This window comes from Haemorhous mexicanus, chromosome 1, assembly GCF_027477595.1.
Source record: "Haemorhous mexicanus isolate bHaeMex1 chromosome 1, bHaeMex1.pri, whole genome shotgun sequence".
NCBI classification, from domain to species: Eukaryota; Metazoa; Chordata; class Aves; order Passeriformes; family Fringillidae; genus Haemorhous; species Haemorhous mexicanus.
In genome coordinates this window covers 129,476,106-129,503,992 of record NC_082341.1, presented here as the reverse complement: position 1 = coordinate 129,503,992, position 27,887 = coordinate 129,476,106, and the positions used below count along the sequence as shown (strand labels likewise).

The following is a 27,887-nucleotide window of genomic DNA, read 5'->3' as shown; positions in this document are numbered from 1 at the left end:
TACTTGATAAGCCAATTTTATTTTCAAGTTTAAGTCAGAGGATCTTTCTAGTGTAGTTTTAAGTTTTTTCCCCACATAAAATTATTTTTACAACCCATGGTGAATTATACACGGAATCTTTAATGGTAAAGGGTTCTGATCAGCAACACCCCTTCCCCTGGATTTCAAACCTGTATTTTCTTTATTACATAGGAATTATTTCATTACAGGTTTGTTAAAAGATACTAAATGAAAACCAACTAATTTCTCTTTTCCATTGTGTCAATATGTAACTGTTACCATACTGTTCGGCAATGCACAGTGATGTGCTATTAAAATGTATAAAAGGCAAAGGAGCAAACATTTATCAAATAAAAAAATGAGATCACACAGTGAAGAGGGATGCTAACAGAAGGATCTACAGTAAAATATCTACAGAAAACTACTCAGTGCTACTACCTCTGCAGAGGCTGAACCACATTCTGAAGACACTGAATAAACTCAAAAGTGGGCTTCTTGCATAGCTTCTTCATCAGAAGGTTGTCACCAACTAGTGCTAGAGAAAGTACAGTGAATTGTCCAAAACATTCAAGTAACAAACCAGAGGAGTTGTAACAATGCAAACTCAACAGACTTTTTCTTATCACATTGCACTCCACATTTTGCTCCTTTTTTCATTTGGCACAAATATTTTGGGCTGGTGGTGGTGTCAATTGTCTTGCTTTCATTTCAGTTTCTAAAGCCATTTAAATACAACAAAGTAAAAAAGGAACAGCAAACAAGGTATAGTACTTACAAAAGTGAATTTTGCATCTATGTGGAATCAGCAGAACTACAAAAGTATTTTGGAACAGGTGGGAGACTTGTGTTACTGGGTGGCAAGAGCAAGAAAAGTCAAGTGAAACAAAACTTAAAAGCAAGCTAACAACTGAGATTGGCCTCATTAAAGCAAATCCTATTAAAAGCTTAAAGCTAGAAAGGAAAGCATCTTCTGCTAACAGCATTACTGCTGTGACCCACAACTAGGAGCACACCTCATGTCAGTGTCCTGGCCCCCAACTTTTCTTCACTTGATAATGCTTATTCTTGTCAGAAGAAAGAGTAGTGACATGTAGTGATACCTGAAAACTGCATTTGCAGAAGGCTACACATCTCAAAAACCAGGTGTGCAGTATGGGAACAAGTAATTGCTACTCATACTTCTTAGGATGCATGCTGACAAGTAAATACAACTTGTGGTTTTCAAAACTGGTTTCATGGCAGAAATTACTTTACTAGAGGATTGTTTGGAAGCTGAACTACAAAATTTGTCTAAGTAATTGGAAGTGCCATTTCCTCTGCAAGATGCATCTGTCATTGCAATTGAAAAATGCTTTCTAATGCACTGTAGTAATACTGACATAAGGCAAAAACATTTTATGTTGTGTGTCTTCCTTACATCATTTGACCTACTTTGACCAGAACTTCTACTTGTGAATCTAAAGTGATTTTACTTACTAATTTAAATTTTGTCCTGCATCACGGTGCCCTGCCAGAAACTGCTCTGTATGATTTTCTCTAAAATTTACCCACTACTGCTTGAAGAGAGCAGAAAGCAAACAAAAACCCTCAGAGAAAGGGGGAATCCCAACATCAGACAAACTTTGTTTTAGTAACAGACATGATGCTTTTCATAAAACTACTTGTGTGGCATTGCCCAAATACACAAACTGCAGACATTTGGGTCAAAAATTAATTCATCAGAAGACAAAATGAAAGACTGAATATATTCTCATTTGATAAATATGACATTTTAAGGGCATCAGTCTTCTTTTAAAATGGAAAAAAAAATCTCAAAACAGACAAAATCCATTGCTGTGTTACTGCAGCATAACTTCAGCCTTTCTTGAGGGAAAGAATTTCTTGCACAAAGAAAAATCTCTTCCTAATTCTTATAATAATGAAGAAACTTGAGCCTGTCTCTGAAGAACTAAGTCTTCAGAAGTTTTGTTTTATTAATTTAGAACTATACCAAATCAAGCTAACATATTTAAAATAACTTCTAAATAAAACAACTCAGAAAAACCAGACTGGAGATAGCACCTGAATTCTTATGGTTCTCCAGGACAAGAACAGTGGACTTACATTGAAGTATTTCACACTGTTTGCTAGAGACAGCCACCCTCTCTCTCCAACCTACCATGGGCAATTACATGCAACTTCTAAAAGCAAGCTGTTAAGCTTTACCAAGGAAATTATGATTGTCACAATGCAACAGAATATTAAGGCCAGTGAAAAATAACTGAATAGGTATAAATAACACAAATGTTTACTAAGGCCTGCTTTTCCAAACAGAACCAGAACAAAAGCACAACGATTCTGTAGTGTACCAAGTGTATATTTCAATTTACTGTAATGCAGTCTAACAACAAATTTGGTCATAATTTACCAGATATACATAAATGATTTAAGTAGTAAAAGAAGATTCAGTTCCAAGAGAATAAGTTCATACCTTGAGGAAAAAAATCCCAACAAAACAAAAGGAAAAAAAAAAAAAAGGAAAATACATTAAAAATGTAGAGCCAGGTCCAGTTTCTAAGCATTAAGTGAGCAGTATTCTAATAAAGCAGATTTAGGTGAATTTCATATATATATATATTTATATATATAGACAGATCTACCAATTGTAAACTATGGTTTTAAAAGGGATAAATGGGATGGAAAAATCTTTATGCTATACTTACATATTCACAAAGCAGAACATTACTTTAACGTTTAAAATACTTTTTCATTCATATCATCTTTGCCCAACTAATTTCTACTTTGGACCCCACCAGAATTACACATTACTCATTTCAGTCTAGAACAATGAGAATAAAATGTAATCTGCAGTGTAAAAAAAGGTATCCCACCCTCCCTACCCTCCCCAAAAAACTATTCATGTCAGGTTTACAATGATGTGGAAACTACCAATGAAACAAGTGGATGATAAAAAAAAAGCATTTTAATTCCCATATAACTGTAGTTCAAACTTATCATCTCAGTTTCCATCAGCAAAAACAATGTCTTAACATTATGTTACTGTTCTATGGACAACAGTAAAGCTTGTCTCTTTAAATACATACCAACTTTGATCAGATGGAGCACCAGTAAGATTTTGTCCATCAAAGCATAATTCAAAGTTACCCACACAACTACCATAATTTAGTTACCTGACATAAAATAGGAAAAAAATACTCATTTTAAAATTAAACAAAGTTGAAAAATATGGTGACCCTCAATTGTTTTTTATACAGTACTGTCACACTGGCCTAGCTACATGTCATGACAAATGCTCTCTGCATATTTACTCACTGTGACATAATAATACATCAGACTTATTGTTCCAATGATTGCCTGAATTAACTTGCCTTAGGCTAGACAACACAGAGGCGTTTAAGGTGAAGGTGTAATGCCCTCCCCTCCCTATGAAAGGGGCCTGAAATCATTGGTACAATATTACAAGCTTAGGAAAAAAAAAAAAAAAAAAAGAACTACGTGGCTACAAAAATTCAAGTTTCAATGCCTCCTAGAAAATCTGAAACAAAGAGCATTTTTTCCTTTGGACTTCTTGTTTTTCTTAAAAAAAAAATCCAGCAAATGAGCAAGTTAAATGTAGTTTCTTTACATTAAATACTAACAACAACCCATGAAGTACAAAAGAATAAAAAATAGTTTGTGTTCAATGATGAACGATGGGCACAATAGCCTAGTGTCCAATTCACATCACATAAACTAGCCAAAAAACGGACAAGTAAGAAATTATTGACCAAAAAGTTGTTTTAATATGACACTTTCTCCATTCCTTGCATTTTTATTCTGTGGGACTGAGGTATACACCAGGGAAACAAAAAAATTTTGAGAGAAGAGGGGCCTTAGAAGAGAGAAGAAACATTATTACATCAGATACCTTTTAGCATGACTGTCTCTTTTGACTAAATGGCACAAGAGCTACCATGCTCTGATCAGTCTATTATTTTCATTACTGGTCATTTCTTCTGCATTATCGTTTAAAAACTGATGAATCAACAACAACCTTCTTCAAAAAGAGACACTAAATTAATGCCATTAAAAACTTCTCCAGTGCTTATCACCCATAGCACCTGCCAGCATAGAGCCAAAACTTTTCAACCCAAATTTCAATAAGATGTTGGCAATATCTGTGACACATATTTAAATGATTGGCTTTCACCTACAGATTACAGGAGAGGTAAGGTTTGTATGGCAAAGACATGCTTGTGGAAAATGAGCCACCAGCCCAAATTAGCTTCACTGACTCGCTGACAAAAGTACGAGTGGATTTGGGAAAGCTGTCTTTGTATTTCCATACCAAATTGCAATTTTCTTCATTCATGTTAATGGACACATGAATGTGTAACATAATTACAGTTACTACTATGTCTGAATAGGACCCAAGTAGCTATAGCCTATAAATAATAAAAAATACATTTTTCTTTTGATAACTGACTGTAGATGTGAGGACTCTGTATAATTCAACCAAATGGTTGTATGCTGTACAGTCCTGTGCAAATATCATAAAAAAATTAATAATCCTTTTTTTGCTATAAGGCTTTGACCCTACATTTTCACAGCAACATAACTACCATCCAGCCTGTACCATATTTCGCAAGCCTTCAGTCCAAAAATTCAAACAGTCAATCCATACAGTGTCCATTTGCAGCACCCTGAAGTCATATGCTCTGTCAGTCATCTAAAGGCATACAAACTTCCCCGCCTTCATCCCATCGAGACTGGTCATTCTGTTCTTCTACATCATCACCAAGCTCCTCATCGCCTTCTCCCACTTCATTTTCTTCGTATTCTTCATCCCTAGGGAAATCTGTGTCCTGCACCTGGTCTGTTCCCTCCTGCCCTCCAGGCTGAGATTTATCTGCACAGTCTACACAAACTCCGTAACGTCGCGATCCATGTCTTATTCCAACGCTGGCTGCTAGCATGAAAATCTTCTTACACACCATACACTTATACTTTTTATCCTTTTTATGCACCTACGGAAGAGAAATTTTAACAGCTGAATATAGGCACATCAGGTTACATTTGTATATAGTACTAGAAAACTCTTAATAACAACAATAACAATATTAAAATTCCTATTTTTAACTTTTCCAAAAGATACCCAACACTATTCAGAGTAAGGAAGGATTACTGGAGATCTATTTATGTATTCCTCAACAGATATGAGCTACTGCCCACAAACAAACCACTTTGTTGGAGCTCAGCAGGTCGCCTGTTCTGTACACAGGCGAGTGTTCAGTTCACATCTCAGGGCACAGAACAAGACTCAGAAGCAATGAGAGCAGCACAAACCCTTCCACTGCACACAAGATAGCTCGTTTAGAAAATTGCTTTTTACAATTTTAAATTCTAGAAATATTAAGAACAAGCAAGAGTTATTACATTCAAGAATTTAAAGAGCAAAATTCTTCTTCCATGACCTCTCCCTCTCAACACAATTAAAATCAACATCAGCTTTCCAGGTCCCTTAGGTAATTTTTTTGTCCGCTATTTGAGTCTGCATGTAAAATTAGAAGGCTGCTGTTGACTAACCATAGATTTTGATTTTGAATTTGGAAGTATGTTGCTTGTACAAGTAACTAAAGTCAGCAACCATGTATATTAGTTATTATCTATGAAAAAATTAAGTTGAAAACTTCTTTCTTCTATCTGGTGTTCCCACAACAGATTACAATTATGTGCTTAAATATCTCATTTGAAAAAGTTGCAATTTTAGATAAAAGAGAAATTACCACCCAGATGAGGGGAAAAATAAATTAGGTCATGATACAAATAGTTACTTCAGCTCTGCTGTATAGTCTTTACAGCTGATACATGTGCTTTCCTCAGCCTCTAGACCCTATAATACTTCACACAAGACAATGTTTGAGGTTTGTTGAGCTGAAAGGGGAAGGGAGAGGGGAAAAAAACCTAGGAAAAAAAAAAAAAGTGTTCTGACTTCATCAGAGAGAGAAAACTTCAGTTATAGCACAGAACTGCTCTGAACTCACTCCACAGCTGTTTTCACATTGTCTGACTTCATCTCCTTTCCTGGAGGAAAAAAAATCTTCAGTTTCAAGTCCTGGTCAGACAATGCAGGACAGAAAACCGAAGTCCCCCTCTACTATTCCTGGTAGACCAACTAACTCCCACTGCCTGCCATCTTCTCAGGTGAGCCACAAAGGAAGGAGCATGGCCATCAATGAGGCAATAATGCCCCAATTCTCTCAGCCTTTCTCCATACGAGAGAAGCTCCATCCCTCCAATCATTTTCCTAGCCCTCCCCTGGAGTAGCTCCAACAGCTCCATGTCCTGCCTGTTTTGGGGACCCCAGAGCTGGATGCAGTACTCCAGGTGGGGTTTCGTGAGGGGCAGAATGCCCTTCCTCACCCTGCTGGCCACACTGCTTTTGATGCAGCCCAGGATGCATTTGGCTGTCTGGGATGAGAGAGCACACTGGTGGCTCATGTCCCACCTCTCACCCACCAGCACCCCCAATCCTTCCCAGCAGGGCTGCTCTCGATGTGTTCATCCAACAGCCTCTATAGATACTGAGAGGTGCCCCAGCCCAGGGGCAGCACCTGGGAGAAGTGCAATTTACCCCACTCCATGTACTAACTAACCTTTTCTATCTATCTACAAAACATCTTGCAAAATGAGGGGAATTTTTAAAATCACAGGTTGGAGAAAAGTTCTTATTTTCTCACCAACATGACCAGGCTTTTATTACTGCCCTGAAATACATCTTGGATTTTATATAATATATATTATTATGGAGTCATAATTTCATTATAGACTCAGTACAAAGTACCTACAAAGTACCCAAGACAGATAAAATTTCCTCTGGATCCTCATATAAATGAGTACTCAGGTCAAATCCTGAGTTATGCAATGTGCACAGGACAGAGTAAGCTGAACTCCTGGTTATGGCACTGGCAGAATGCAAGTCAGACAGATGTTTACTTTCTGCATCGGATATTTTTCATTCTTTCCTAATCTTAAAGCAGATACTATACTATAGCTTTGTGTGGTTGTGAAATAAACATTTCAGAACTACCTCGAGATATTGTGCAACTGCTGAATTAACAGGGTACCCTGACAGAAAATGGTGATGCAGTGTTATAGACCAAGATGTGCTGTTCTACTGCAGTAAAGCAAAGCCAAAAGTGCTTTTCATTATCTACTGAATACTTATATACACTGCATCCCTTTATCACATCACCTTCAAAATAATCTTGATTTGAAATGACTGTCTTTGTTGACACTGCATTTTTCATTAAGAAAACAAGAGACAGTTATCCAAGAAATGTTTATCTTCATCCATTTCAGATCGAGATAAGACAATTTACATTATGTCAAATCAGAGAACAGTTTGTTCCAACTACCAAAACACCTGAAAAACCCCATAAAACTCCACTCATACATGTGCATACATATACACAAACGCTTGAGATTACCTACCAAGGAATGTCTCTTTACATGCTCTCTTCGTGTAAACAGCTTCCCACAGATGTCACAACTGAAAGATCTCACGCCTGTGTGAATGAGCAAGTGTCTCTTTAGTGTTCTTCTGTATTTGGCTACATAATTACAGTGTGGACACTTCAACTTGTTCATGATTAAAGCAGAGGAATCGCCTAAAAGATAAGAAGCATCAGGAGAAAAGATGATGAAAAGCACAAAAAATAATTTAAATTTGTTCTCTCTAGTGCACAAAAATAAGCAGGTGCCAAAACAATAAAGCAAAACACATGACTTTTCATCAGTGAAATCAGGACAATGCCTGTCTGCAGAAATCATAAATGCTGCTAAGTTCTGCATATACAATTCTACTAGAAAAATACCTACTTGTAACCAAGTCATTTTTACCACGGAAGTCTTATTTCATGAATTGAAGTAAGTTAACCACAATTTACCAATATTCCATTTTCCTAGATGTCCTAGATTTTGTCCTGGATTAGAAAGCCTCTAACTCTGCAGCATTTAGACAGTTGTAATCTTCTCTTCCAATATTCTATTTAGAATTACATGCAGGAACCATCTACCAAGACCTGACTTTAAAAAAAGTATAAGTAAGAATAAATATTGACAAGAGGAATAAACACCAAGAGGTAGCAAAATTCTGAAATTCTTGAAAAGGAAGTTATTGGTCCAGATTTTACCTATTTTCTACTTTGATCTAACAGCAGAAAAAATAAAAAGAGCAGAAAAAACTTCTGGAAGTAGCAATATCTCACTTCTTCCTTATGATGGAGGAGAACTCTTTATATAGTTTGCCCAAAGGATACATGCAAAGCAAGTTTAATACAGTTGCCTATTAGTGTGTGAAAAAGAACACCACAGGATTCTATGATGTGGAGAAGGCCACAGAGAAATACAAGGATGATTTTGATAATAGCATACTGACTCAACTTACTACAGGCGAGAACTTATCAACATAATCCTAACCATCTAGAAGCATCCAAAAGACACTGGCTAAGGCTACATGATTACGTGCAAGAGTTTCTAGTGTTCACACCGGCAGGAAGAAAACATAAGTAATTACACATTATGTGCACATTCTCACAGGCATGTCTCTAAAGTTGCCTCCTTTGAGCTTTTAAATCCATCCAAACACAGAAGTTACATTTTGCTAATATTCACAAGTTTGCATATTGGAGCACTCATGTGAGCTGCATGCCCACATAACATCACATAATGGCTTGTGTGAAGAAAAGTAAGTCCTACACAGGCAGACATCAGGGCTGTAAGATATATGGGAATTTAATGGTTTGAGAACAGGCAGACTTCTTAAGACCCAACTTCTAATTTCTTGACTGCCAGCAAATTTCACCTTCTGATGACCACAATTATTCTACCCAAAATATTTAAAATAAACCATGAACCACATCCCAGTAACAGCTCAGTTAAGAGAAGAGGTAAACATTACTATTGCCCAGTACTTGATATCTTTTTTTTACTGAAGACTTTATGTATTGTAAGAAACTAGCAACAATTGTTTTGGATATGGTGGTATTTTCAGTATGTTTGCTGACAGAAAAATAATTACAGATAATTGCTTGCTTGAACTGACAGAAAAAGGCTTAATTACAGCAATACAGAACTAAAAAATTTATTGCAATGAAGTTTTTTATTTTTAATAGCAAGACATATGCTGAGATCTCCTTTTAAAATTGTATTTATTTCCATATCTTCACCATCCAAATTTTCAATTTCAAAGGCCATTTATCTGTATTTAGCTTAGTAAAGGGATGGGCAGCTATCAGGTTATAAAAGGCCTCAGGTACCTTCACACTGAGTCACAACACTAGAACTGATATAAATCACATTCTGGTTTTACTCTTCCATACATCTGAATTCCTTTTCCTCCCTCCAAGGAAGTACATTATCCAGAAAGGCAAATGATATGGAAGAAGATCAATTAAATAATTTTCTAACCCTCTACCTACTCTCCATCAGATACACTTACCATTTTCCCAAGCTTCTTTTGGCCAAGATTCTGGCAGCAATCCATACTTGAAATCACTTGAAGTACCCGGTAGCAGCCCATACTTGAAGTCACTTGAAGTACCCGGCAGCAATCCGTACTTGAAGTCATTTGAAGTACCCGGCAACAGTCCATACTTGAAGTCACTTGAAGTAGCTATTAAAGACACATTCTTTCTTTAGCTTCCTGGGTTCTAATCAGTCATCAATCTAATCTGTTTAGCAACATATATATCCTTTTTATCCTTTTTAACTGTGACAAGAAAGTTTGTAACCTTAACATAGTAATTATAGCATGTTTTCACATAGTATTCAATACTAAAACAGAAATAACTGTATTCCTAATTTCAATGAGACCGTTGAACTACTCTCCACAGCACCATTTCTACTCCTCATCCTGAGAAAAACTGAAAGCCTTTTTCATACTACAGGGACTTTGATGGTAAGGATATGTATTCCCTCACTATCATCATGAGGGGGCTGAAAGGTTTTCCACCAGAAAACCTCTCTTCAGAATTGCTTTGTGCAGTGACTTCACCTGGATTGCCACAGTAGTCTAGCTGGTACAAAAGTAAGTATTGTCTACTAGAGGCATGGCATTTTTTTATTCCTTAACATATCTTCATGGTGTACATATATTTATTTAAAGGATCCTACAGCTATGTCTAAATGCTTTTCTGAATAATCATTTCCATTACTCTACAACCACATCAATTCAAGAGACTGTAATTACTTGGAATATAACAGCTTAAAAGACTAGTTTGCATATTTGCTCTTAAGACAAGATCTGCAGTTTATGCTGTCTTTGTATCCTTTTTTCCTCTTTTAAAAAAATAAAACCATTCAGAAGTGAACAATGCCTTAAAAAGATCTTTGCTTGTTTAATTCCATACTGCATAACAAGTAAGAACTGCATCAGTGAACAAGGAGTCACTATTACAGAGCACAGAGAACTATAAATAGTACACAATAAAGCTGCACTAACAATTTGACAAAATCATATTTGTTGGGCAAAAGCTCTTCTGGCAACAGTGCAAATCAATGTTCCCCCCCAGTCCCCAAGACAGGAGTTCGTTGGAAATCATGAACTCATAAATCTATTCCTTTCCTCACAGGCAAACAGTTTTTAAATAAACAAACTATAGCGGTTAACTGGCAGATTTCCTTTTATTTCTCTGGATGGTAGTTGGGTCCTCACACTGGATTCCCAATGTCACCACTTGAAAAGTCTTGAGGAGAAGTATTCTTGCTTTCAAGCCTGAAACTATACATTTTAATAGTCCAAAGACTTCTTTTTATCTCTACACTGTTCATTCTAAGGATTTTTTTGGGAAAGGAAATTCTCTTAGGCTGAACTGGAATTTCATGTAGCTAGTGGCAAGCTGCATATTTAAACACTTTGAACTTGCAGTTTTACTGGAAAAAAGTACAGATTTTTTTTACTGGAAAAAAGTACAAATCCTCACAGCATGAGACACATACAGTAGTTTCATTTACTGCTCAGGCAGCATTACCACTGGCAGCAGTGATTCGGTCTGCAACATAAGACAACAGTTCAAAAGGATATCACTCAACAAGTAGGAAGCTTATAATTCTATCTTATCCATTAGACAATGGCAAACAACAAGCAAAGCTGGATCATGACTGCCAAACTAGGCATTCCACCAGAGCTTTTAAAAAGCAGAGCTTGAGTAAATGAAGATGAGAAATAGTTAGATGAGTTAAAATACTGCTATTTTGCTATAAAAGGAAGAGGGAAGGGAATAAACCTCCGTCTCCCTTAAAAAATACAAAGCAGTGAGGAAAATTTCTTAAATTACTGACTCTACCTTTAATTACTGACATAACTTCTGTTATGTCCAAAAGAGGCAAGAACTCCTTATACTAATTTGGAGTGATGGACTCCAGCAATGGCATCTCAACAGCTCAAGGAATAGAACACAGATACCCTATAGACATGCCAACTACACATTCCTTTGAGGTGAGGAGGAAGACTTCCTTCTGTAATACACATGAAAAGGATTAGAGAGGAAACAGTGTTGCACAGTCTGGGTAAGAGCAAAGATGACTTAAGGCTAAAAGCCTTCAAATTACAGCAGGCTTCAGGACCTAGCAGAGGAAAAAATACCCCAAACCTACCTTTATGACGTTTAAAGTATGAGATCCTTTCTTTATAGATTTTTCTCCCTGTACTAGAACTGTAGCTGAACAGTGAAAGATCAGTCAAAAATAAAGTATTTTAATCACTTTTCCCTCCCCTATAGGATGAATATCTGTAAGATCAACAGACCCAAATCTTTACTGCACACAGATGTAATGTTATGCTGTGTACAGGCACTATTGTATAGCTTCCTTCAGAATAAACATACACCAAAGACTGACCATAGGCAAGAGTTGGACCAAGGTGAGCACATTTTATAACCCTGTCACTTTGATAATTCTTCTGTGTTTATGAGAATACAAACTAAATGTCACTAGGAACATTTATGTACACAACTGATATTTAAGTCTGACGGAACTCAGGAACTCAAACCCCTGCATAATTTGAGATCTTAGCACAAGACTCAGCATAGAGCCAAATAAATTTAAGAGCTGTCATCTAGTGTAGGTAGTAGCTACTAAATCTTTCAACCTCCAACTGGAAGAGAAGACCCACTATAACATGAAAGAACAGCAGCACAGATACCACAAGCGATAAGAGGTTGCTACACATGCTTCATGCTTCAGTATACATGACTAAGTAGATAATAATTAAACCTAATGCTTATTCTTAGAATAATTTGTTGACCTAGAAAACCTGCTTTCTAGATTAAGCACACATTTAATGTGTTCAAAACAAAACCATGCAAAAGGCATCTTCAGTGTCTAATTGCTCATCCAAACAAGATAGACTAGAATTACACACAGACTGGAAGCTGGAAGTGCAATACCCAGCCTCTACTACCTTCCCCAGCTAGATATAGAGCCTACAGTCAGGTAAGCTTCCAGAATGCAACACATTTACAGACCCCTGTGGCTCATAGTACCTTCTCCCATTTCTCCTCTCACCCAGGCTACTGCCCCCTGAAACCTGCTTGCAAAACTAGACATAATTATCATCTGACCTGTTCTGGTCACTTTAAAGCCAGATGATAGCCTCTTGATAGGAGGCTGAAAGCAACTATGGGTGCAGTCATACTACTATAGTGGGGATAGGGTGCAAAGGGTGAAAGTATAGACAGGTAAGGCAGATTGCTGAGAAAAAAAAAACTAATTAGAAGCAATAGTATTCTGTGTCTCCAGACTAAACCACCTGATCACAACTTTTCTTTGATCTAAGGTTACCTTTTTACACTTTAGTTGATTTCTAAGAGGTGTAAGTTAATAATCCAAATGCCAATTAACCTCAAACATTTGCCCATTCTTCTAGCCTGCATGGATAAAAGGGTATCAGTAATCTGATCTTTAATAAAAGCCAACAACAAGCAAAGCCAAAATAATAATTAAAAAAACAGAATACAAAGAAGCTGATTAATCATCAGCACTAAAATTCACACTATGTTGATTTGACAAGAGATAAGGATAGTGTGAAACAAAATGAAGTGGTTGTGTGGCTCTTACACCACTAAAAAAAAACACCTATCAAAAACATTGTGAAAGGATTTTATGTCCTACTGCATTGTTCTCAGGAAAAAGGATAACCAGAAGCCAGATACAATGATTTTCAGTTTTGAAATCAAGAGGTAGGTGTGCACCACCAGAAAGAGAGAACATGTCTACGCCAAAAGCAAACTTAGTTTGAAAAATTTCACTTTTTCTGGTTTATATCAGGAAATATACAGATTTGGGGCCCAGAAAAAGATACATAACTGAGTAGGTGATGATATGGGAAATAATGAGAAGTTCACTGACAGAAGCTATTGAACAGGGCATTATAGAAAAGGACACATATGGTGCACTGAGGGAAAAGATACAAAACTTTGCATTAGATACAGCTGTTTGTAGTGAACTTACCTTCTCTTTTCTTTACATATATTAGCACTGGAAACAGTGCCAAAATAAGAGAAAAATATTAAAATAAATTAAATACTATTTTTCAATATATTTCTGACACTGCTCATCTAATCAATTAAAAAAGACAGAAAGTAGACAGGATAAGCGATTAGGGCATAGCTTTCAAGGATTGCAAAGAAAGCAGTGGTAATCTACTGATACAATCTGGATTGCTATTAGAGAGCTGGATTTGTTGCTTATGTTAGGTAACATGACAGAGGAAACAGCACTGCCAAGACTGACATACTAGGAAGGTGGGAAAAAGAAAGCATCTTGAGCTCTCTTTGTTCCCAAAGAATTCCTCACATCTTTAACCTTGCTTCTTCTGAAAAGGCTTATTCTGGAAGCATACTACTGCTCAACTGCCTCTTGCAACAGAGGGCTCAGACATAAGACATTTGGCCACAGCAGTCTTACTCATAGTCTATCTATTGCTCCCAATTTTTACTATTTTTCATTCATGAAAATGTGGTATATTGCTGTGACTATGGAGTCAGATTTAGCATCAACTACCCCGGACAGAAGACCACTAACTGATGCCAAATATATTATGCACTTGCTTTTCAACTTGATTATCATACCTGCCCTGAAAAATTCCTTCCAAAGAAAGTGAAAGCTATTTTGCTGATCTCCAACAACTATACGAGTGAAACACACGAAAGTAAAGAACTTTCCTCATGCATACCATTTCTTTGTGGGGGAGTTTAATGTTCTCATGGACCCTTTTTAGTAAGTCAATGCATTACACTGGGACTCAAAGGGATTTTCAGGCAGAGAAGATCTGTAGATACCACAAAACCTTCTTCCCCAACCCATCCACAAAAACAACAACAACAAACAAGCAAACAAAAAACACAAAAAAAAAACATAACCAAAAAAAACCCCCACAAAACATTGCCTTGAGTTGCAGGCTCACAGACAGACCATACTGTGAGAATGTGAGGAGGGAATCTGCTTGTCTTTGGGATGATCCCTGGGAAAGGTAAACTGAATGAAGGGGGAAGAGGTTGACCCTCAGATTTTGCAGTGTTTTTAGATGACTTCTAAAAACCTCTGACACCTTCAATACTGGATTACATAGGGAATAGGGCAAATAAAGTGGTTAAAGGCCCATCAAGGAACTTAAATCTTTTAATCAGGGTATTAGCTTAAGGTCTAGAAAAAATATGACAGAGTTATAGTACCATGGAAAAGTAGGAAAAATATACAATTCTTTTTTTCTTTTGTAGCTCAGTCAGTCAAGTGGGGTTTATCCCTAAAAGAAATATACACATGTCCTGATAAGTCCATCAATCCCAATTTCTTCAAATACAAAGATACTTGCTTTATTGTAAAGCCTAATCAAGTTGTGTTATGCTCCTCCCTTGCATCATGACAAACGCTGGGACCAGCACTACATTTTTCTGTAAGCAGGTTTAGCTGCTGTTTGTGTCCTTCTGAAAAGTAGTTGTTTCTACAGCAAGCTGAATTAATTCCTTAAGAACCCCTACAAAATCAGTTAGGAACCCTCTCGTCTCACCAAGGACTGTTTTAATCCTGCCCTTGTTATCCTTTCCCTCACCCCCATCAGAGTACAGAATCATCTAGCCTGAAAATCACAGTAACAAATTACACACTCATAGCTTCATAAAGCTACTGGGATACTGCATGCAAGTCTCCTAAAAATCAACACAGCCAGTTCCAGAAAGCATAAGCAACACTTCACAGCTGTGTTCTGAAGTCTGAGGATAGGAAACTTTACAAAACAACAAAAACACCATGCTCAGATGACATACCTAAGAAGTGATGAAAATTGACAAAAACCACCCCATGAACAGACATCAAGCATATGATGAATTATGTTCACTGAGCTTTTATGATCTTTTGTAACACACTGTAACACTGACTGTAATACACTGTCTGTATGGTTATTTTCACTATGGTAAATGGTTAATTGTAGGATGAATGATGGCTGTAAACAGTAAAAGACCTTTTTAGCAGATTATCAACTAGGAGAGAAAATACTGAGATAGGTGGTAACATTCCATGTTTTAGTTGAACAGCTACTATAATTAATACAGCTAAATTGGAGAAGTCTTCAAAACTTAAGTAAAATATAAGTAAATCTAAGACGGTACAAGGAATTTTAAATCTATCTTAACATTTTTAAAGCTTTTCTAAAGCTCACCAACATGATACTTTTACAGGGATGGTGTTAAACTCACTGGCAATGATGCCTCAGTTTTTAGCTTTTATGTTTTTCAGATTCTGTACTGCTTTAGTGTGTAGTTCTGAGCTTCATATTAAGGGATAGTAAGCTTTCTTCGCAGAGTAGGTAGACAAAACAATTCTTTCTCTAGCTGGAGACCAAGGACAAATGATCCAAGTTTCAGGCCCAAGAGCATAAACAATTGTGTACTGAAGAGAGAAAATCAAGAAGGATGAGCCTTCAAAAGCTAAAGCTATAATTGGACAATTAACTCCAGTATGCAAATGGACCTGAACTTAGAAGAGTGTGAGACCCTGTGACCAGTCGTCCATTTTGTGACCATTTTAGATTCATCTTGGGTGTAGCCCTGGCTGGGCTCCTGTACTGCCCAAGGTGTGTCCATTGAGGCCTTCTAATAAATACCTATTTTATTCTTAACTTCATCTAGCCTCTGTTCTACATCAGCCTTCACAAGGCATCAGCAACACAGGGCGAGAAGAAGAAGCAGCTGACATATCCTTATTGGATACAAGTAGAAAAACTCATGTTCAGCAAGGAGCAGTTTAACATATTTGCTTTACTGGAACAAGAGGGGTAGCAGATGCTTCAGAAAGCTTTTACTGTTTATTATCTAATACTTACCAACTGTACCCAACTGGAAAATTCATTTACTATAGAATTCAAGGAAGTGGCTTCAGGGATAAATTTTTGCAGTGAGAGTGATCCTAAGTAGGCTTCTCTCTTCCACCATATCTACAGTACCATCACAAAAGCACCAGACCAACCCAAACCTAAATCAAGGGCACAGAAACTCCCCCTGCTTGTAACTGACAGTTCATAACCACTGGTGTTACCCCCATCAGAACATGACAAAGCATAATAGTAGAAGCTCGTCATTTCCGTTTTAGCAACCAACGGGAGAGCACACTCCTTAGCTCTGAATATAAGAATTTAATATTCTTTATTTTTCTTCTTAGAAAATTGTCTTATATCTACTCCAGATGACATTTTCTTATGCATTTTTTCTCAGTGCCTATTATTTTTGGTAGTTTTTCATCCCCACAAGAAATTTAATCCAAAACTAAAAAGTTATTGTATAACCTGCAGGTTACTCTACAACTCATTCTTGACATTCTTCCAACTCTGCACTCCTCCCTCTTCCACCTTTTCTTTGGCATAGAGGGAGTAGTTAAAAGAAGAGTGTTTGAGTGGAATCTCCCTGCAAAGCAAAGAAAAAGAGCCACAAGCAGAAGAGAAAGAATACCAAAGGCTGAAGAAGTGGGTGAAAAGTAAGTTATACCAAGCCCTACTTCAGTCACTCTTCTTGTTTCAAACAATATGCATTCAAGAACTTAAAAAAAAGTGAAGATCTTATAACAAAAATATTAGGTATTGCTTCCAAAAGAATTCTGACACTGACAGAAAATGTAATTATGTACTTAGGAACACATATGGTGTGCTCTGAAAATACCAAGGAGATCACTAGTTGACTAGTATTTTAGAACTCAGTAAAATAAACTTCCCCCTGTGGTCACAGAACTTCCAATGGTTTTGGACTGACACCACAACACATATTCAGTATGCTCTGTCTCCAATACAGTTCTTTTCATCAAAATGCTACAAGGATGTATTTTGTAATTTAATTCTTTAGCATAACAAGTTACTGGAAACATTGGTGCTTCTGTCAAAAAACCAACCAACCAAAAAAAAACCCAACAAAAAACAAGGACTAAACATACTGCACTGCCCATGCCCTCCATTATTTCCCCAAGAAATCTTCACAGCACACATACAAAATTCTACAGGATCCAAACAACTATTTATATCTGTTGTTGGTGCCATCATACAGTAGGCATATTCTCTGTATTTCCATCAGTAAAAGACACTGAATATTTACCCCCTATAAATCATCAATAGAAATCACACGCTAAATCGTGTCAGAAATTTTGTATTTGTGCAGCTAATACATCCTCAGCTCTTGCTTCAAACCCTCTACTGTCCTCTTTCATGGCACTGCAACTAGAGCATGTAGTGTAGCCCAGCACAGGCAGAATTGTTGTTTGGGTGCTGAGGACTCGCTGAGGACTCAACATCCCCCACTATCTGCAGCAAAAGGCGCTTCTCTTAGGCTAGATCTAACCTGATGCTGTGGACCTGAGGCATATTAGCGACTGTCATGTTCCTGAAACACAGCTTCTATCCTCAGCTCAGCCAGAAGGAATCCTGTGCAGTCTAACAAATCTTAGCCAGTAAGAGAAGTGCAGGAAATTCACTTCACAAGCACAACTCCCAAGCAAAGCTAAAGCAGACATACCCAGAGTTCAGAGATGAAGACCAGAGATAAGTAACAAGCATTTGCAGAGGTGCTTCTCAGCACAGCTGCTTCTCCAGAGCTGCTCTGTTGTGTCACACTACTCGCTAAGCACATGAAGGTCTCTTGTACTGAAGAAACATGTCCTCAGTCCCATCCCACACTGCTCTGCACTGGCACGTGTCACCAGAGTACCCAGGAACTGCTGGCACCACACAGCACTACCGTGGTCCCTCATGCCCCCTGTGGGACTACTGCTTGTCTGTTCCCCACCATGGGCAGGAGCAGAGCAGGCCCCCTGGAGGAGACATCCACAGTTCCTTGATGTCTGAAGCAGGCATACATTTTAAACTGCTTTAGAAACAACAGACATCTAAAGAACTTCATTCCAGCTGTGTCTTAAATTCACCCCTAACTTGGCTCTTAAATTGCAGTAAGTTTTCAAAACAGTTCATCAAAAAGCAAGGCAGGCAAATGACAGTACTTCAAATACATACATTAACTATTCATAAAGCATAATAATTTAAAAAATAAAATACCAAAAGTTATGTAGTCAGGTACTGCAGTCAGTACTTTAATTTTCAAATTACATAATTGTCATTAAGCAATATTTACCTGCTTCTTCTTTAATAAATGACAAATCTTCTTCTGGATATGGGACTGACGGTTGCAACACTGAGCAATCTTCAGAGTTCTCTTCAGTATTAGGTGGTATGTTATAAATAAATCTCTTTGCAGTTTGGTTTTTCCTTCTTGCTTTTCCAGGTTCTTGAACTGATTGTCCCTGTGCACCCATGTCATTCCACACAAAAACTTTTCCCTCACCTTGAGATTCATTTTCAGCCATTTCAGGTGAGCTGTCCTGGACCCAACTGCAGTCATTCATTTGGTAGCTTTCCATTTGGCCCTCATCAATAGGGTAGGGATCATTCTCAGTTTTTATGCTACTTGCCAAGTTGGTAAGGTTTCGTGTTGCCCAGAAGCTGGCAACTTTTTGATCCCTTGGAGATAAACCATCCCTACTAACAGATCTTCTGTTGTAATCCACTACAACAGTCTCTGGAGCTTCTGATTTTATACTTATGTTTAAGGCATCTTTAATGAAGTTGCGGCAGGACTGGACAACCTCCGTCATCTGAAGGTAGCTGGCCACCGACATCACTTCAATGGCGTTTTGGCTCGTAAGAACGAGGTTACCAGAATACAAGAAGTCCAAGATGACAGAAAAACCTTGAACAGCAACAACGTCTAAATAGGTAACAGTGGTTTGGTTACGGCTTTCTTTGTTTGTAAAGCAATACAGAGTCTTAAAGAAGCGGCTGCCTGCAACCAGGATGTTCTTGTGAGCTCTGAAGACCCTCCCACTCACCACAATATTAACATCACAAAGAATGCCTTTCTTCCTCTGCTCGTTGAGCTCTTGCAGGAGCTGATAGCAGTAAGAGTTCTCATTTGGCCTGCTGTTAAAATCACAGTATCCTTCATTATTCAGTTCTGATGGTAACTCTGCCTCCTGCAATTAAAAAAAACCCGCATAAACATAATTAACTCTTAACAAATGCTCTCCTTACTTCTTCAACACAATAATAAGGATATGAAAATAAACTGAAGATGATTATTTTAATCAAACTATTTTTTTGTTATTTATGTTCTTGGCCACAAAGACAGAGAGAAATATATAAATGACAAGACATTTCTGAACACTAAAAATCATGCTCTCATTCTGCACCTTCCACCCACAAGTTTGAAACAAAGAGAATTAGATTTGACTTGAGGGCAAAGGAAGGGAAATTTCAGCCAAAAGTAAGGAAATATACAGTTGAGTGTGAAGTACTTGCTATTCCTAACCCACATATACTAAAGATTCAGGAGCCTCTCTTTCCAAAGATTTAACTACATGATTCTTACATATCCAATCCCTTGTTCTTCCCCAGAAATCTCCACTTAAACAATTAAGCGGAACCCAGATAAGTGATTCAACATTTTCTTCATGCTGAGATATGAACAGACACAGATTAGGTCTGTATGTCCCAATCCATCTTGAATGTTTTAAAGAAAACATACTGGTAAAGTAGATATATTTCTTATGCAGTTTTACAAATTAAGTATTTATCCTTTGCTTTTTAACTGCAGCAGGTTTAGGAATAAACAGTGTATCACATGACAAGCAGACAAAATACTGCAGATGACAAAAAAACTCCCAACTTAAGCTTCCATTACAATACTTACCTCAGGCTTTCTTGAAATAAGCCTCCCAAACTTTCCAGTGTCAACACTGGCACAATACTTATTACACACACACACAACCTTTTTAAGATGTGATCTCAAACATGGCTTCAAAATTTTTCCTAAAACCTGATATTTTTAGAAAACCCAACACCAAAACATAATTCATTATTAAAGATTAGTTCAGAAAGGGAGAGATCAAGAGATCTGAACAGGATTTTAGAGCACATAGAAGACTTCTAACTCATGTTTAGATAAAGATAATTCAGAGATGCTATAAAGCAGCAGCTAGGAGAAAGCAGAAAACACAGACTGGCATATTTGAGATCATACTTATATGGGTTGACATATGCTGCCATCAAGAGCAGCAACAAAGACAGTCTGTTTCATACTACATCTCCAAGATTCTCCCTTCTTTCCCAGCAAACAAGGTGGATAGCTCCAAGACAAATTATTTTCTTCTCTCAGCTCCTAAAACACCTCACTGATTAGGGAACGAGAGTTGGTGTTAAAGCTCACCTGCCTCAACATTACAGGTCAAAATCAGTATTAAGAAGGTAAAGTTAGCACTGTCATGAGCCCATAAGCTATGCTGGAGCTAAAATACACATTGCAGGAAAGTACTACTCAATTTGTGACTATGGCAGAAACCAGATACATATATTTTAAAGGTCACTTTCCACCCCATAGACCCTAGTGGATTAAATCAGTACTCATCTCAATTTATAATCCCAGTATGGATCACTGGAATGACAACTGAAGCTGTACCTACATCTAAAACGGTGTTTACATACATAAGCAGCAAATAAGGCCTGGTATAACCAAAACAGAAACAGTGGATTAAATCAGTACTCATCTCAATTTATAATCCCAGTATGGATCACTGGAATGACAACTGAAGCTGTACCTACATCTAAAACGGTGTTTACATACATAAGCAGCAAATAAGGCCTGGTATAACCAAAACAGAAACTGTGCCATTTCAGCATCTCCTGCAGAGAAATTTCAGTTTACTGTCACATTCAAGTTTCTCCTGAATCTCTTACTTGTCTCAGAAAAACACTTCATTAAAGAGGAAGGAATAAAAGCAATTAGGCTTTTATGCAAAAACAAGCAGTAGATCTTTGCCCACCTCATCTTAATTTTTTTTGTGTACTTTACGACACACCCCAAGTGCTACCTCAGATCAAGACTGTGAAACAGTTTGCTCCAGGTGTGGGACAGCTAAGGCTGTCACTCCAAGCTCTCAGCAGATTTTGGTTCTGGACTAGCTTCCTGTCACTTTAGCAACGGAGCACTGCACAGTTTCAAAACACCAATTACACTGACACTGGATCAGATTAAGATGAAAATGACAGTACCCTGAAGTGTTGTCAGGCTCGTCAATCACCAGTGACTTGCACCTCACACAGTAAATGTTAGGTAGATGCTATGATAGCTGCCAATTTCCTTCTCTGAGAACACATTGAACACCACATAAAATTTAAAAAACTACCTGCAGCAGTTATTTTCTTTTGACAAATGTCTGATTAAATAATGGCAAAAGAGTACATTTTAACTAAGCAAGTATAAGTACCCAATCCAGCTGGGACAAAAAAATAAATTTATATTTACAATGTGGGGGTTTTGTTTCCTGAGAACAGGACAAGCCAGCACGGTGAAGAGGAGCTGCAGATCACAAATGTGCTACACAAAAACAAGACTGAAATCTTCATTATGACAAGACCAGAAGGTTGAGTGGAAAAATGAGATATTATGCAACCTGTGTCCAAGTGTTAGGGGTGTGCATTGGAGAAAGAGATCAATCAGTATTACAGCTTTAATCAGTATTATAGCTTTACAGAAGTGGGTGCATAAACATTTCTAAAACTAACTGCAGTACTAAAACCAACTGTTTTACTGCTGGCATGGTACAGTCAACCCCAGTGTCACAACTCAGATGAAGTCCTGACATCTGAGCAGTTATCAAGTCTATGTACACTAAGTATGAAAAGTAGAACTGATATTATGAGAAAAATGAACAAAATATTACTGTGAGAGATTTAGACATTGATACAGAAAAAATACAATACAGTTCAACAGAAGGCAAGATGCACAAAATCATTACAAGAAAAAGTCTATTTGCAAACTCCTGTGTCATGTAAGTTACATCATCATAAGTGTTCAGTTTTTTTCTAATGAAAACAACAAACTAATGATATTTGCTTAGATGTCAACTATATTTTCAGAACACAGACCCCAACTTAGTCTCATCAACTAAGTTACCCCAACACCGAACTACCTCATCCTTTAACAAACACTAGTAAGGAATAAAAGATAAAAATCAGCCCATTTTCATTTTAATTTATGCGATCTTCAGTGCTCTAAGTCAAAAACGTCTCTCTGTGGGTGAGACTAAGAAGAGCTGTAACAGAACAGAGACTGCTTAACAAAACTAATACTGTGCTCAGTTTCAAAAGAATACACACAAAGACAAATTACTATTTTATATGTGTAATTCATTAATTAAACTTGCCCAAAAGCTAACAGGAGCAGAAAGAGATGATCAAAATTGCTACGAGAAGTTTAGTTTTCTTTCTCCTACTGTTCCATCAGCATACTCTGTCCCTGGAAGGAAGAATAGTGAGGGCAGGAAGAAATAAGAAAAACTCAAACCAGCCTAACCACAGATTCCATCTCAGCTACATGCATATGAAAAGCAATTATGGCACATTTTTAAATCCCTTCCCCACTACCACATCTTGCTCTACAGCAGTGCCTTGTGCCCCCAGATTAATTCTTATTCTGGTAAATGTATCTTCTAAGCTATCAGTAGCTTCTTAATCACGTGCAGAGGAAAATGAACTCAAAATATGGTCCCATCAGCTGCACACAATGCTCCACTGTCACTGTATACACAAAGCACCACTCACAGACAACTAAGCAATTTCAAATAATTTCATTAATTGCCTAATATCAAACTGAGTAGTTTGAGGTTTGATGAAAACACTAAATAAAAACACACTAAGTAATAGTGTTTACTCTAAGGCCTGACTTCTTCCTCAACTTCTTCACTCTGCTAAGAGTAAGTCAAGAAGTTAACTTAGAACACTGTAATGTAACTCTAACATCTGAAGCATGACTTCCATTCATCACTGCTCACATAATGCAAACAATTCCAGTTCACATGGAAAAAATAACACATCAAAGGCCTTCCTCCTTTTGGTGAGCTTCTGCTTTAAACCAACATGCCTGTTAGACTGGAGAAAGCTTTTCTGGCAGTATTTCCAAGGCTTAGTTTTAAATTATGTCCAGAAAGAAAATGTTTTAAGAAGATGGTTTGAAGAGAGGAATCTGCAGCAGCCAATAAATCTGTATCTTATGGACCTAAATCCATCAAAGAATTAAAATATTTTGCCATGATTTCCCACTAAGCATCCATTTCTTAAGATTTTTGCAACACAATAGTCTGTTCACTACAAAAACAAAGGTAGTTTCAAGATTATGACAATTTCCTTAAGCTTTAATGTGGAGAAAAATTATTATTTTAAAAACTAGAATAGAAAAAGATTCAAGAATTTGGTCTTAGAAGGAAGCATTGGTTGACAGCTCAATACCCTTGAATTACAGCAGCTGCAACCACTTGTGATGTATTTTGGCATTCCAAATTAAATGTATCCCAAAAATAAACTGAAATCATCACTCATTTCTTCACAAGTGTAATATCCAACAGACCTATAGAAATTTCCACTGCTTTACTATCTTAACACCTACAATTTCCTTTCTGCGCTTGAGTGGTGGCACTATGCCATATGTTTATTAGCAGCTGCTAAACATGCCCTGCAGTTGAGGCTTGTCAAGTCCATAATACATGTGTGCTGTCTCTAACACAAAGGCTGAAGGCTCTCTCCCAAGTTTCATTAAATCTGAACGGCTTTGCTGCCTCATTATGTATGTTGGAAATACGGTCAGGGTACAAATTACCTACTTTTGTTCCAAGTATCTGGTATCATGGCATTTAGAAAAAAATGGGGCTATTGTTTTGGTATTAATTTAAACATATGTATCAAAAGAAATTCAAGTGCCATTAAGAGTATGAAAGGATACGGAAATTAAAACATAGAAGGGAAAGAAAACAGAGATTCTTATTCAGGTTTTTGATAAAGCAACTGTAACATGAAAGTGCGCCACAAAGAAAACTACACTGACTCCTGAAAAACTGCAATTCCTTCCCTCGTGAGAAGGTTTTAACTGAAGTGTAATTGCAGGAGGATGCACAAAGCACTGTTTTCCACTCGAAAAAAAATCTCTTTACAGCTACCTTTGTCCCAACCTTATTTTTTGTACAGTGCAGAAGAACCACTGACTCATCTATCCCACTGTTTCATTTATTATCACAGTTAGTACAAATATTTTTTCTTAAACTATCAGTGATATAAAAGCAGAGACTCATTTTTACAAATATTCCCATGGCAATGAAAGGTCTTCAAATAAACACTTACAATCATCAAATACATACTTACATTAACTCATAGGCTACTGTGATAACAAACCAATATTCTGTCCTCCCTTCCACCCTCCCAGTATTTAACAGTTTTACAACAGACTCAGGGTAAGAGGACAGAAAGAAAAAAAAAAATAGTTATCTGAGTAGAGAAAAAATGCTTGGAACAGCTTTTATTTAAATACAGCTAAAAACCGACAGAGAAACTTCCAAGTGTAGCAGGGATTAGCAGCATCCACTAACACAGGAGGCTACAAAGTGACATAACATACTTCTACAGAGTAATCATTCACAACTCAAAGTTAGAAACTAGTCAACAAGATGGTAAGGAATACGCTGCAATAGCATTATGCAAAACTGGAACATTTTCAAAGATATGAAGAAGTAAAACAAACTAAGAATATAAGTCTCTTAATTAGAAACAACTAGTTGAAAGCAAGTTTGGCTAAAACACTGCAGAGTGAATAGCAAACCCCAGAAGACTGAAGAAAACTGTTAAGATGACCTACTATAACATAATATCTGTAACAGTAGCTGCTATAAAACTACACTCGCTGAAAATGTAGCATTAATCATCTTGAAGGTGAATGTTGCACTTGTAAATCCAAAAATAATATTTTGGATTACTGGCATTTGTGCACCATAAGGCTTCCCCTGCAGTCCTGCAATAGCTTCACAAAAAATTTGCATACATTTTCCAAGTAGTTCTAAGGAAACTATCGTTCATCTAATATTTTACAGGTCATCCTGTAATCCTGCCCTAATATTTGACTAGCAGCTCTTGTCCAAGGTACCCTGAGCTCCTTAAGAGTGCTCAAGCAATAAGCTCAATCTAACTACCGCACTACATTTCAGACTCCAAATAAAGCTACCCAGCCAAGGTGGGTGTTTTAATTAAAACTGAATTCTAAATGCAGAAAAACGGAGTGACTAATCAATTAATTCCGGCTAACAGCCTAACAATTCAAGGACTAGCCTAACCTGAAGCAACACTAGGGCAAATGCCCGCAGGCAAGTTTAACGCCAACGAAGCGATCCAGCGAACTTTAGCAGCGCAGGCATCCCTAGGAGAAAAGGCTGCAGAAGGCTGCGGATTCAACACAAGCATACTTTAGGGGCTTTTCATCCTCATATATTCTAGGGCAAGCGCTGCCTCATTCGTGAAAGCAGCCAAGAAACACAGCGATTTAAAGTTCAGCGGGGAACGTGAAGAGTTTCACTACTCCTACAGCGTTAGAGGAGTGCTGGCATAGTAACACGGCTTTCAGGAAACCACATGTTTATCTCAAATACACACCAAGCGATTGCAGACTTCTTGCTCAGCAACTCAATCTAAGGCAACGCAATCGGGAAAAAAAGATTTCAGCGCGAAGAACTTAAATACACGGAGTTATTCGATTAGTGCACCGGGGCCACACCGCTAAGCACGGCAGAGCGATTCCAATTTCACGCCGCCGCGTCCCCATTTCACAAGCGGTCGCTGGCCGGACACTGCCCTCCCTCCGCCTGTACCGCAGGAGGAAGTTGTAACGAGCGTATTTAAATCAGTGCTGTGACACTGGGACTCGTACGCAACTTTTTTCCCACATCGCCGGTTTATCTTTGCGAGATAAACAGATGAACTAATGAAAGCGGCACCCGGACGGATAACGGGAACGGAATACAGCCACAAACCGCAGCTCGTGCTGTGTTTGTGTGCCTGCCCACATCCAGCGGGAGAGTCACCCCAAATCCCAGAGGGGGCTCGTCTCCCGCTCCGGACGCGGCGAGAGAGAGCAACGCGGCAGGGCCAGCCCGCCGGGCAACAACCACGAGCAGCCATTTAGAGAAGTTCACACACGTGAGCACAGGAAAACCTCACCTATGCAAAGGGGAGGCCGGGATTGCCCCTCCCTCCTTCCCCGCCGCCCCCTCCCCGTCCCGTGTCGTACCTGCTCGGCGCTGCCGGGCTCGTTGAGGCGATGCTCGGCGGAGAGGTGGTGCCGCAGGAGCAGGGTGCGCTTGTAGTTGCGGGTGCCCTTGCAGAGCTCGTCGTGCCCCCCGGGCAGGGGCGCGCCGGACATGATCACCTCGGGGGGCGCAGCAGCGGCGACGGCCGCGGTGCACCAGGCGCACGACATGAGGCCGGTCTCCTGGCAGTAGTAGAGCCACGGGAACTCCTTGAGCCAGGAGCCCTGGAAGGAGATGTGCAGCTTCTGCAGCAGGGACTTGGGCCTGGCCAGCGGGAAGTGCCGGATGCTCTCTCCCTCGCCGCTGCCCTCCGCCTCGTCCCCGCCGTCGCCCCCCGACCGCCGGCTGCTGCTGCAGCTGCCGCCCTCGGCGCCGCTGCCGTCGCCCAGGCTGCCCCCTTCTCCGTCCTCCTCGTCGTCGCTGCTGTCACTCAGCGAACCCCCGTCCTGGACCAGCTCCTTGCCCTCCAGCAGCCCCTCCGTCTCCAGTCCCTCCGCGCCCTCCAGCTCCATCTCCTCGTCCGCCCCCCGCCCATTGAAGTGCTTCCGCGGCCAGGCCGCGGCCTCGCAGCCATTGTTGGCGGCGGGGTGGGTGGCCAGAAGCCCCCCGCCGCCGCGGAAGGCCAGAGTCCGGCGGTTCCTCTCGGCGAACATGGGGCCGGCGGCGGCGGGGGGCGACGCCGCGTCCTGGGGCAGCAGCAGCTCCTTCTCTTCGGCGGCGGTGGCCTCCAGCTCCTCGGCCTCCAGCCCCTCCAGCTCCGCCTCCTCGTCCGCCCCGCGCCCGTTCAGCGCCTCGGGGTCCTGCCGCTCCCAGGCCTCGGCCCCGGCCGCCGAGGCGGCCGCCGCGGAGGTGACGACGCCGCCGCCGCGGAACGCGAGCGTCCGCCGGTTTATCTCCGCGAACATGGCGGGCGCGCCCCGCGCCCCCCGCCCGGCCGAGCGCTCCGTCCGCCGCGGGAACGGGGCGGGGGAAGGAGGCGCCCGGCTGCCGTGCGGGGGCGGCGGCCGAGAGAAGCGAAGTCCGGCCGCTCGCTCCCCGCTCCCCCGGGTCCGGCCTGGATCGCGGCGGGCGCGGGGCTGCCCACAATGGATCCCGCTCGATCGCTCGGCGGCGGCGGCGCTTCCGTCCCGACAGGCCCCGGATCGGGTCGGGTGGCAAATGAACAACGGGCTGCCCACAATGCACCGCGGCCGCCGCCC

The 27,887-nt window shown here is 39.4% G+C and overlaps 1 protein-coding gene across 1 annotated transcript; it reads right to left on the bottom strand.

Moving 5' to 3' along the window:
- Positions 1–27,880, bottom strand: ZBTB10 (zinc finger and BTB domain containing 10). The gene is made up of 5 exons (XM_059862830.1): positions 26,670–27,880; positions 18,645–19,542; positions 9,482–9,655; positions 7,474–7,649; positions 1–5,006 (listed from the first exon to the last, which is right to left on the bottom strand). Exons 1-5 carry the CDS (start codon positions 27,591–27,593, stop codon positions 4,701–4,703), a joined length of 2,478 nt encoding a protein of 825 aa, XP_059718813.1. The 5' UTR covers positions 27,594–27,880; the 3' UTR covers positions 1–4,700.
- Positions 27,881–27,887: the final 7 nt, after the last annotated feature.